At 39.4% G+C, this 12,581-nt stretch overlaps 1 protein-coding gene across 1 annotated transcript in view; it reads right to left on the reverse strand.

Moving 5' to 3' along the window:
• Positions 1 to 1,980: 1,980 nt before the first annotated feature.
• Positions 1,981 to 12,581, reverse strand: part of CC2D2A (coiled-coil and C2 domain containing 2A) — a 132,766-nt gene continuing 122,165 nt past the window's right edge. The window contains exons 34-37 of the mRNA XM_040625335.1: positions 7,635 to 7,757; positions 6,094 to 6,152; positions 4,464 to 4,641; positions 1,981 to 3,032 (exon numbers count right to left, since the gene is read on the reverse strand). Coding sequence (XP_040481269.1) covers positions 2,844 to 3,032; positions 4,464 to 4,641; positions 6,094 to 6,152; positions 7,635 to 7,757 — 549 coding nt within the window. The 3' untranslated portion in view covers positions 1,981 to 2,843. The remainder of the gene's footprint in view (positions 3,033 to 4,463; positions 4,642 to 6,093; positions 6,153 to 7,634; positions 7,758 to 12,581) is intronic.

The raw sequence follows: 12,581 nt of genomic DNA on the forward strand, positions 1-12,581 counted from the left end.
TTGTCCCAGGTATTCTTTTATTTGTTTTATTGAGGGATAGGTGGAGTAGGAAAGGTACAGACTAAGGTAGGCAGATTTCAGTTCAGGCTAAGAAAACTTCGTTTGAGACAGAGCTGCCGAAAGATGAGGGAAGAATCATTTGATGAGAATATGAACAGGGAGAATCCACCCATCTTTTAAGTCTCACTAATATTTGAATTAAACACTCCAGGGGAGACCAAGTCTGATGTGGGGGCACCTTTCTAATGGCTCTCTCTGAAGTTTTGCCTCTGGTCAGGGCTCTCTCATTGTGTCACGGTTGACACTTGCAAAATATTTCTTGCATGTAGGATAAGGCAGCTGTGTGAGCAGACCATCTTACCTTTGAACTTAGAACTCTTAGGTATAAGTAGTCATGGCTTTTGTGGCACTGTGGCACCAAGCCTTCTTTAAAAGTCTGGCATAAGCACAAAGTAAGAAATGATTTCTTGATTCCCTTAGAGAACTTGAAAGGAAATCTAAGCTTAGTGAGCACTACAGGGTCCGAAGTTTTATTTTGTAAGGTTGATTCTCTTGTAGTTACTCTGTTTTCATTTCCTTAAGTGTTGAATAAAGTTTATTTGAAAAGTTCATATCAGGGACTATTTCAAGAAAACAAAGTACAAGAATTCTTCTGGAGTGAGTCCATCCAACTCCATACTTCATCTTATCTGTATTTACATGAATCGTAAGTAAAGTTACTCATCTGTACTCCTCTCCCTGAGTCATCAAGTGAGGACTCAAGTTTATCCTCCATGTAGTCACAAAACAGTAATTTTTGGGGGAGAAATTTTGATAATGATTCAATGATGTTTCAGGAGTTGACTTAAATGTTATTCTTTAAAATTAACTGACTCGAGCAGGGTATCCTCAGAGGTACCAGGTGATTGAGGTGCCTTCCTTTTGCTTGTCCTGTGCTGCTTGATATTAGCAGACCATTAAATAGGACCCGGCAGTCTCGGACTACACTGACTTCAGTGTGTCAGTAGATCGTCCTATGGAGACTCACTGTTTTTCTACTCTTCCTCTCTAGTTGCATGGGGAGATCGACAATGTAATTTACATTTAATTTTTATACATTAACTTCAGGGTATAGTTAGTATTTGATGAAACAGTATAAGTACTTGGTTTAAATTTACCTTGGGTTTTGTGGTTGATTTAATGAATTTTTGGAACTGTTCATTCTTAGAATAAAATACAAGTTATGTGAACTACTTTGGGCTGCCTGACAGACATCAGGTGCTCAGCGCTGGGCAGTGTTCTAAGTACCTATACTTACATATACTGACTTGTTTAACCAGTGAGAGGAAGTAAGTAATGTGATCATTCTGATTCTATATGTGGGGAAAATAAGTAGCAGAGAGGATAAGTAACTCGTCCCTGGATACCTTATAATGACAGGGTATTGCCTGGTAATGACTATTCTAGGTCAGTACTTGAACTCTTCCTTGAAGAAGAGTTCATAGTTGAGGTATCAGAGGCATGCAGACACATAATTGTAATATAATCTGATAGAGGAAGACAAAAGGGAATAAAGTAAAAGGTGAATGTTTTTCCGTAATTTATTTTTTATTTTTTTAAGTGAGATCCTGTTTCAGGTATATCACTAGTTCTCAGCTGGAGTCAATTTATTCCCTAGAGGACCTTAGACAATGTCTGGGAACATTTTGGTTGTCACAGTTTGGCAGAAGGAAAGGATGCAACTGACTTGTAGTGGTTGGAGGTCAGGGATGCTGCTCAACAGCCTCTAATGAACAGGTCAGCCTCCACAGGAAGAAAAAATTACTAGGCCCAAAATGTCAGTAGTGCTTCTGTTAAGAAATCCTGCTCTGTACATTTCTGTTTTGTATGTATCTTTCCATGTCAGCACATACATTTAATACCTTCTAAAGGCTCAGTATAATAGTAGCCGTGTTTGTCTTAGTCTGTTTAGGCTGCTGTAACAAAATACCATACACTGGGTGGCTTAAACAGCAAAGATTTATTTTTCCTATATCTGGACGCTGGGAAGTCTAGGGATAAGGTGCTGGCAGATCTGGTTTCTGGTGAGGGCTCTCTTCCTGATTTGCAGCGGGCCATTTCTTCTCATTGTATCCACACGTGGCCTAAGAAAGGAACCAAACTCACTCCTGTCTCTTCTTACAGTGGCATTCATCCCAACACAGGGCCTCTACTCTCATAACCTAATTGCCTCCCAAAGGACCCACCTCCAAATATTCCATTACATAGGGGATTTGAGTCTCAAGATAGGAATTTACTGGGAGACACAAACATTTAGTCCATAGCAGTGTATTAATTTTTTAAACAACTTCCCTTTTGGTGAATGTTTAAACATACTCCCCCCGACCCAGTACTATATTGTTTCAATAGGAGTGTGTGTGTGTCTGTATGGGCACATTTCTGTACATGTACATGTTTGCTCAGTATTTCTATAGGATAAGGTCTTATGAGGTATTTGGTGTTAAAAATTTTGTATCACAAAGTTGTTCCTTCCCCCAGAGAAGTTGTGTTGTTTTGCTGGGTCTTAAAAGTATGATGGGTATTCTGCTGGACAGGCAAAGAAGGAGGGCTCCAAGTAGAAGGTAAGTACAAAGGCACAGAGGTGGGGAGCTCTTAGTGTGAGGGGGGACTCTGGGTAGCCTTGATTAAATGTGGGGTCAGAGTGGTAAGAGGTAAGGCAGACTACTAAATAACACTTACTTTGAAAATAATGATAATTTTATTTCATTATTTACAAATTTCTTCTGATGTGATCAATATCACAAAAATATTCTCATACCTTAATTACAGTTTTTACATGATACGAAAAGTGTACAATGAAAAAATTACCTGTTGCGAATAAGGGAGGCAACATAAATCCAGACAGACAAAACATTTTTGGGGTATGGGTGGATATATACAGCTAAAGCAAATTCAACATTAGGAACATCGATATTATGTACTCCAGTGCTATACACTGCTTCAATTAAAGGCTTCAGTTCAGAATAGGGCATGTGAAGGGGAAATCCAGAGAACTGAAGGGAAAAACAACCAAGATTTGTAGTCATTAGTGAAGCTTGAAGATTTCATTGTATTTTTCCTCCATGTTTAAACATATACAATTCTTAATATTCTTATCTTCCTTCTGCATCTCTAAGTCATTTATTTAGTTCTGCTTTTCTATTTAGCTTATATATTAGCAATACAGAAAATGGAGAGGGGCCGAATGTCTTTTTTGTTCAGCTGCTAGCATATTGACTTGGTGTGTAAGACAGCTATTAGCACCCAGCCGCCCTCTACTGTTCCCTTCCCTCTGCCTGGTGATCCCTAGTTCGCATAGTAAGCCATGTAATTCCAGGGTTCTGGATTAATCCTAATCAACGCATTCTGTCCCCATGGCCACAGTGACTGGTCTGTAGGGATGGGCATGTGATCAAAGCGCATCTCAGGAAACTTGCTAGGAATGATGGCATACAGATGTGCTCTCCTGCTTTGGACAATATGTGCAGATGTGAGTCCTGCCTGGAGCTGTTCCAGCCATTTGGTTCCATGAAAAAAGTGAGCCTGAGGACGGTGCCATCATATGGAGGAGGGCAAGTGGGAAGACTTACAGAAGAGTGGCACAGCTCTGACAGCTACTCACCTCTGACTTTTACTTAAATAAGACAATAAATTCTTTTTGTTGCTCAAGCCTGTTTGAATTAAGTTTGTTACTTGAAGACGTCTTAGCTGAAAACCTAGTTTACTTATTTTTTAAAATTTATTCATTTTAGAGACAGACAAGTGGGGAAGGGGCAGAGGGAGAGAATCTTCAAACAGACTCCCTGCTGAGTGCGGAGCCCAACTTGGGGGTTGATCCCAGGACCCTGAGATCAAGACCTGAGCTGAAACCAAGAGTCAGACTCAACCGACTGAACCACCCAGGCGCCCCTGAAAACCCAATTTTAGTGAATAGAATTAAATGTCCAACTTGACTTCACGCTGTTTAGCCAACAAGGCTTACTGTCTTAATTTGAGACTGCTTTCTAGGTTTTATTATCCACACAGCACTACTGACAGACAGTGGAGAAGACATATCTAATGAGAATTTTTCTTAGCATTGAAAAGCAATTAGTTATAAAATCATATCCTTAAAACTGATCAAGAGCAGTTGGTTTCACCTTTATGCACAGTTGAGTCTAATACGATTTATCCAGGTGTTTTAATTGTATTTAATACTCTTGAAATGCATTTTATTAAAGGTATTTTCATTTCACAGTCTTACAGCATTTTCAGTTTATAGAGGCATTTTACTGTTTAATAATAGCTTGATTACTGAGATTTGAACTTTTAATTACATCTTTTACTCTATGCTGCTTCATGTATGTACTGTGGAGAGCAAAGTCGTTTTGATTCTCTAAAAATCCATTACCAAGCAATTTCCCATTTGAAATGAAATCCACAGACTCAGAGCCATTTGTACTTACCCGATAGTCCCCCAGCTGTTTGAGCAGCTCTGCTCTGTGGTCATCTTCTACGTCTTCTCCTCGACTTCTTTCTAACACAGGCAAGAAATGCCGTAGAGCGGAGGTACAGTATCTGTTCCATCTAGTCAGATGGCGTGGCCTCCAGTCCATGATTTTTTCTTTTAGTATTTTTTCAATCCTGTTTATAAAAAAGAAGCTCTATTTTTTGCAGGTGTGACCTTTGTGAACAAAGATACAGTTTGAATGCAGTGGGGATTCAGGTGGAGTTGTCATTCACTAGGGATAGCTTATGTTGAAAGCCTTAAATATTTGTAGGGCTTTTAATGGTGCATATTGATTCTTTACCCTGTGGTGTGACTTCTGTTTATGAGGATTATTTATCTGAATTTCCTTAAGACTGTTCTTAGGATATCCATCATCACGAAACTTTACATCCTAAAGCTCCAATACCTATCGTATTAGCTACAAGGCAAGATGTCAAAAATTAAGTTGCAAACACAAAATAAAGGAAAATAGCTAACATTTATTGAGCCTCTATTTACCAGATGCTTTCTATTCATTTTTATTTAATCCTAACAGTGACTGTGAGGGAGATATTGTCTCAATTTACTTATGTGGGGACAATTGGAGGTAGGGTGAGTGATTTGACAAGGGCAGGGAAAACTAAGGTTTGAGTTGAAACCCTGCCAATTCTAAAGCCTCTTGAGCATCCCTAACCAAATGCACAGATTTCGGGGACCTAGCCAGCTCCCCACTGCTTAGGATCACCTCATTTGGCACATTATACGTATTTTTGTTCTGGGTTTCAAGATGATCTGAGCAAGAGTATGGTTGAATTGCCATGTATTTCATCAATACTGGATAAATAAAAATGTGGGTCTAATTAATAGTATCCTGAAACTATCAGAAGAAACAAAGACGTTTTGGGGAATTAGTTGTTCTAGGTAGGGATCTCCAGTAAGACTATTTAAAATTTGAAATTGAGAATAAATTGGAGTCTTCTAGTAATAATACTTTAGAAAGGGTCACATTTATTCTTGAGTATTTGACATGCTGCTCATTACACAGCTTGATACAGTAGAAAGGGCACACAGACTTTGAAATCAGAAAGATTTGACAGGGTTCAGAAGCCCCCTCTGACACTTAACGAGTATGTCGACGCCTTTGAACCTTGGTTTCCACATTTGCAAAACCAGAAGAGTAAAGTTTTGTTTTACAGGGTTATAAGGATTATAGGGACTCTTACCAGCCTTCTCCATGTGTTAGATTTATAAACTAGCTGAAGCTCAGTAAGCCACTAATTGGACAAAAGAGGCATATTTAATTAAGCTGAGGATTATGATAGGTCTGAACAAGACCCATGATGTGATTCTGAGCTCTCATCTGAGGCGACGTTTTGGGAGAACTACCTATCGTTGCTGGAGGTCACTTCTGTTCGTTGCGCACCATGCTGATGCGAAGGCCTCCCTTTGAGCTATGGGATATAGAAATCACATCTGTATCTGGTATCTGTCTATAGACATGAACTAAAGTTTAATTGCTCGAATTATTGATCCAGGCTGAGAATTGTTTACTTTGGTATTACACTCCTGGTGACAGATTGCATGTGGATTTATGGGTATCATATGACCTGTCTTGTAGCTCAGCTGCGGCCGCTTTGTCTGTGCACTGGTAAATTAGTTCTTCTGGCTGTAAAAGAGAAAATCGTTCAGAAATTCTAGAAAACACTTAATTTGAATAGCTATCCATTCTTTCCTAAGTCTTTTAAAAAATTATGAAATCTGGGACATTCCTTCAGATACAGAGGATGGTATCATGGTTACCAATGTACCCATGACCCACCTTAAGTACATGATCACAAATAAATTATAGTGCTGTGTAGTTCTTAATTTCGTCTCCTTTCTCTCTCATCATAGAAGTAGCTATGACCTGAATTTGTGTTTCAGCACTTTGATTCAACATGTATCTACTGTGTGCCAGGCACTTTCATAGGTGATGGGAATATATCCATGAATAAAAATCCTGCCCTCCTGGTGTTCACATCACAGTTGGTGGAGATAGGCAAGTTAATAAAATGCATTTATGATTTTATTACAGATTTATGTATCCCCAAACAATATGTTGTTTTGGTTTGGGTGTTTTCTAAACTTTTTATAATTTTTTTTTTTAATTCAAGTATAGTTGACACAATGTTACATTAGTTTCGGGTGTACAAAGTAGTGATTTGACAAGTCTATGTAATAGTTTTATACCATGAATACACAGCTTGCCTTTTCTCCCTTAATGTATTTAGAGATAATAACATCCACATTTTTAGAGTGCTAAGATTTATTAATGTTTGATTTGTGTAACTACTATAAAATATTCCATTATGTACTCTACATAATTTGTCCCTTCTGTAATTCCAGTTCTTAGGCTATCATAAACTATGTTTCTATAAAAAATCTTGTGTCACCTTGTACACATGGAAGAATTTCTGTAGGGCACTGTTTTTTAAACCTTTCTTTTGGAAATGTCTGGATCACAGTAAAAAATATATATTAACACTCACTATACACATACATATGTATATAGCTAACAAATTAAACAGAAGTTTTAGTAAAATTCATGCTTACTACTTAAGTCTTGCCACTGCCCTCTAAATTAATTTTATGAGCCCCTACTGGATCATGCCCTGTGGTTTGATTCATGTTTTAATAGCAGTCGTGAAATTCAGTCATTAATTGAGTGAATTCAGAGACCAGCATTTAAGAAATTAAATATTTTGAGGTACTTTTTTGAGGTTCATCATATCAAAACTTCACATATACTTTCATGGTATGGTGGCAATTTCTTATTGTGAGTTCGGCTCAACTAAGTTTGAAAAACATTATTTTTGACTGAATATCTAGGAGTAGAATTAAGGGTCAAAAAATATCTGACTACGCAGTATAATGATTTCAAATTCCTTACTACTTTGTCTACATTTTTTTTAAGGGGGGGTGGGGTGGGAGGGACAGAGGGGGAGAGAGAATCTTAAGCAGGCTCCACACCTATTGTGGAGCCCTACCCGGGGCTTGATCTCATAACCCAGAGATCATGACCTGAGCTGAAATTAAGAGTCAGACACTTAGATGACTGAGCCACCCAGGCAACCCCTTTGTCTACACTGTAAATAAAATAATTATATACCTGGACACTAGAAAGGCCAGGATATGGAAGACTTCTTGAAAAGAAAGATTTCCATAGCTTGGGCTTGGTGACATCAAAATTTATCCGTAGTGGGGAGTCGTATCGTTGAGTATTAAACCAGATCTAAAAAAGAAAAGGCTACGTTAGCATCAATGGCAGCAGATACATATACATGCGTGTGTATGCATGTATGTATAGAGGAGGCCGAGAGACAGCAAGAGGACATGCAGGGGGCACATTTTTTTTTTCTGCATATTTTGATTTTTAAACCAGCATGCATTTTACAATCAGAGGCATCATAAAATGGTCATTGGCCACTTTTTCATATTTTGTATATCTGAAGTTGAGGTGCACCTTACCACTGATTGTAGGTTGATGAAATAAGATAGTTCTGGTAAGAAAATTAAAACTTTTTAGAAGATAGACAAGGCTATTCCTTTCTCAGTCTGGCTTTTCCTAACTTGGTTCTTCCTAGCTGCCTGAAAGAGTTAGGTGTCTACCTCTTTCCTCCCACAGCACTCTGTAATCTCTGAATGGCACCTGTCTTGTTGAGGCATGTGGCATATGGTTCTGGAATCAGTCCACTTGGATTTGAATTCTGGCTCCAACATTTATTAATGGTGTGACCTTAGATGATTTTTTTAAAAATATTTTATTTATTTGTCAGTACAAGCAGGGAGAGCAGCAAGCAGAGGAAGCAGCTCCCTGCTGAGCAAGGAGCCCGGTGTGAGACTCGATTCCAGGACCCTGGGGTCATGACCTGAGCCAAAGGCAGACGGTTAACTGACAGCCACCCAAGCATCCCTTGGATGATTTATTTAACAACTTTGTACTTCATTTTCCTCCTCTGTGAAACTGGGATAATAATACCTACCTCACGGTTGTTGAGGTAAATTAGTTAATTCACCTCTTAGAACAATGCCTGGTACATAGTAGGTACTCAGTAATTGTTAAATTTATTACTGTTATTGGTGTTTGTCATTGTTAATAATTGCCTGTCCATCCACCTGCCGCCTCCCTAGATACGGCATTTTCTTGAGGACATTTGCCATGTGCCTTATTCACCACTGTATCTTCAGTGTTTAGCATAGCTTCTGGCACATAGTAGGCATATTGAATGACTGTGTGCATCAGTGGAAAATTTGTCCATTCAACATAGTTACCAAGTATCTACTACGTTTGGGCTCAGTTTCAGCCGGGAGGGATAAAGTAGTGAACGGATCAAAGTTCCTATCCTTATGCAGTAGCTAGTGAGAAGATAATGTGAACAAATAAGTATATATATGGGATTTCGGATGATGTTACATGATGCAGTAGGTTCTATCACTGACCTCAATTCTTCACCCCTTCCTATATCTACACTCTGCCATGTTACTTTGCAGTTCCTCCCACTAAAAGGGTGGAAATGTATTTCCCTGCTCCTTGATGCTTGGTCAGTAGGCCGACAGAAGTGTTAGTGTGTAACTTCTGAGTCTAAGCTTAAGAGGCTTTGTATGTTTCTGTCTGCCTTTTTGTACTTCTGCCATTGTCGCTGCCAGTCCCAAAATAAACACACGTGAATTCAGCAGAGCTGTCCCAGCTGACCCAGAGACTCATAAGAATAACTATTTGAAGCCATTTAGTTTGGGGATGGGTTTTTACTATCTTTACCGTGGCAACAGCTAACTGCACAAGGGCTGTGGAGAAAGCATGGGAAGGCATGAAATTTCAGGATGGGCAGGGAAATTCTTGCCGGAAAGATGACATTTGATCGGAAATGCAAGAAGTGAGGGAGAAATTTATGAAGATATCCAGTAAGGGGAAAGGTCATCTGTGCAGAGGAAACAGCAAATGCAAAACCTGCTAGATGTGTTGAGCAGTGAGGAGGACGGTAGCTTTAGAGGAATGAGCGATTTGGAGCAGGTAAGAGATGTCTCAGTGGGGGATGGGGAGGGTGGCGGGGTGGCTTGTCAGGTCATAAAAGGCCTTGTGGCTTATTTTAAAGATTTAGACTTTGATTTTGGAGTGAGCTAGGAAGCCACTCTAAAGAGTATTTTAAGCAGAGGGGTGACATAGTCTGTCTTCCATTTTCACACTAACGTTCTCTGCTGTTTTGAGACTAGACCCAAGGGCGTAAGGGCAAATAGTGAAGTCTCCAGTTAGGGGGCTATGTCGGATAATCAAGAGCTACAGTAGTGTGGATCAAAATAGTAGCAGTGAAATTGGTGAGCCATGGTCAGATTCTGGATGTACTATGAAACCAATAGTATTTGCTGATGAATGGGATGTGGGAGAAAGAAAGGAATCAAAGGTGACTATAAGGATTTTGGCCCAAGTAACTGGACTGATGGAATTGCCCTTTATTGAGATCAGAAAGACTGCAAAAGGAAATGGAGAGTTCAGGTTTGGGCATATTAAGTTTGAGATGTAGGTCTGGCATCTGTGTGAAGATGGTGAGTAGGTAGTTGGATATTTGAGTCTGAAGTTCCGGGAACTAGGTGAGCTGCAGAGACACATTTGGGGATGAACAGCATATATATGTTCCCAGGGAGGAAGTATAGAGAGAAAAGATGTTTGATGAGATTGAACTTTGAGGATCTGATTTTTCAGATTTGGAGAAATAATGAAAAAGCAGCAAAGGATACAGAGAAATGGCAGCCAGTGAGGTTAGGGAGGCTTTGAAACTTGGAATTCAAATCAAATTGTTTTAAGAAGGCAAGGTCTTTAAGAACTACAGTTTGGCCTTAGGGTAGGGAATATGCAGAAAATTGGTGGGAAATAGTGCTGGAAAAAGTTGAGGTCAGATTATATAGGACTTTGAAATCCAAGGTGAGATGTTTGTTCTTAAATCTGTATGTAGTGAGGTACCTCCAATACTTTTTGAGCCATAGAATGGTGAAGCTGAATGTTCAGAAACTTAGTCATCAGTGTACCAAATGATTGATTGAATTGGAGAGATTGTTTATTTGGTTATTTATAATTAACCAGTAATGTGGGGTGAAACAATAACGGCATGGCCTAGGAAACACAATGGGTAGAATCTATATGATTTGGTATCTTTTAATAGGATAGAAGTAGGAGGAAGTAAGGGAGAGAGAAAATCAAGGACAATTCTGAGGACTGAATCTGGGTTACTGACATCCACAGAAACCAGAAGCCAGGAAGAGGAGCTGGTTTTGGAGGCAAGGGGGAAATAAATGATTTGAGTTTCGGATGTGCCAGGTTTGAGATTTTTTTAAAAGGATTTATTTATTTATTATATCGAGAGAGAGAGAGTGAGAGAGAGAGAGAGAGAGAGGGAGGGAGAGAGAAGTTGTGCATGAGCAGTGGGAGGGGCAGAGGGAGGGAGAGAATCCTTGAGCAGACTCCCTGTTGAGCATGGAGCCAAGGCAGGACTCTCTCCTAGGACTCTGAGATCATGACCTTAGCTGAAACTAAGACAACTGACTAAGCCACCCAAGTGCTCCCAAGTTTGAGATTTTGGTAAAGCACTTGGGTGTCTCCTAGACAGTTGAAAATTCAGTAAAGAAAGATTCTGGGGCTAGTGACAGGATTATAACTTCTCTGTCTGGATAGCCTAGATAGAGTTACAGTTAATAATAATAGGTGTGGGGGCGCCTGGGTGGCTCAGTCGTTAAGCGTCTGCCTTCGGCTCAGGGCGTGATCCTGGAGTTCTGGGATCAAGCCCCATGTTGGGCTCTTCTGCTGGGAGCCTGCTTCTTCCTCTCCCACTCCCCCTGCTTGTGTTCCCTCTCTCGCTGGCTGTCTCTCTGTCAAATAAATAAATAAAATCTTTAAAAAAAATAATAATAGGTGTGGTCCTGCAAGAAATCTAAATGTAGACTCTTAGGGAACATAGACTCTTAAGGGATGGGAAGAAGAGACAGTGAAAGAAACCTAAGAAACTCTTGCAGAGAAAATGAAAACCAAACAGTTCTTTATCTGTAAACCAAGGTGGGGAAAGTTTTGTTTTGTTTCCATGAAGAGGGTATTAGTCATGTCATGTGCCATAGAAAAGGAGAAGAGAATGAAGATGAGAGTAAACCACTGGATTTATTTATCCATTAGCAAGACAATGGTACTTCTTAGAGTTGAATTTCTATAGGATGTCAGGGAAGAGGAGCTAGATTATTAAAAGGGTTAAAGTCTGAGTTTACCAAGAACATAGAAGCAGGGGATATAATTAGTAATTAAAGAATTTTAGAAGCAAAGGAAGGAGGGGCAGTGGTAGTTTAGGGTATATCTGGGTCGGCAGAAGCATACAAGCACACCTCTGAGATACTGTGGTTTGGCTCCAGACCACTGCAATAAAGTGAGTATCCCAATAAAGGAAGTCAAATGAATATTTTGGCTTCCCAGTGCATATAAAAGTTATGTTTACAATATACCGTTACCTGTTAAATGCGCAATAGCATTATGCCTAAAGAAACAGTGTACATACCTTAATTTAAAAAATATTGCTAAAAAATGCTAACCATCATCTGGGCTTTCAGTGAATTATCATCACTGATACCAGATCATTATAACGAATACAATAATAATGAAAAAGTTTGAAATATTGCAAGAATTACCAAAACATGATACAGAGACATGAAGTGAGCAAATGCTGTTGGAGAATGGCGTCGACTGATTTGCCTGGCACAGAATTGCCACAAACGTTCAATTTGTAAAAAGCACAGTATCTGTGAATATAATGAAGCATAACAAAATGAGATATGCCTGTATTTTAGGACTGTTGGGCTTTTGAGCATATCGATAGGTAGAGAAAGAGAAAAAAAAGAGGGGCAAGTTGGAATCATGAGTAGAGGCATGTCTTGCAGTAAAAATGGAAACACAAACATGGGTAGAAAAGGGAGACACTTCCTTCCTGGCAAAGGAGTACAAGAGGAGAAAGGCTGACAATCCAGAGAAGTGGTGTGGTGGAGCAGAGGGCAGTGGTTGTAGAGCACACAGTATCAGGCCAACTAA

This window comes from Ursus maritimus, unplaced genomic scaffold (genome assembly GCF_017311325.1).
Source record: "Ursus maritimus isolate PB19 unplaced genomic scaffold, ASM1731132v1 scaffold_8, whole genome shotgun sequence".
Classification (NCBI taxonomy): domain Eukaryota; kingdom Metazoa; phylum Chordata; class Mammalia; order Carnivora; family Ursidae; genus Ursus; species Ursus maritimus.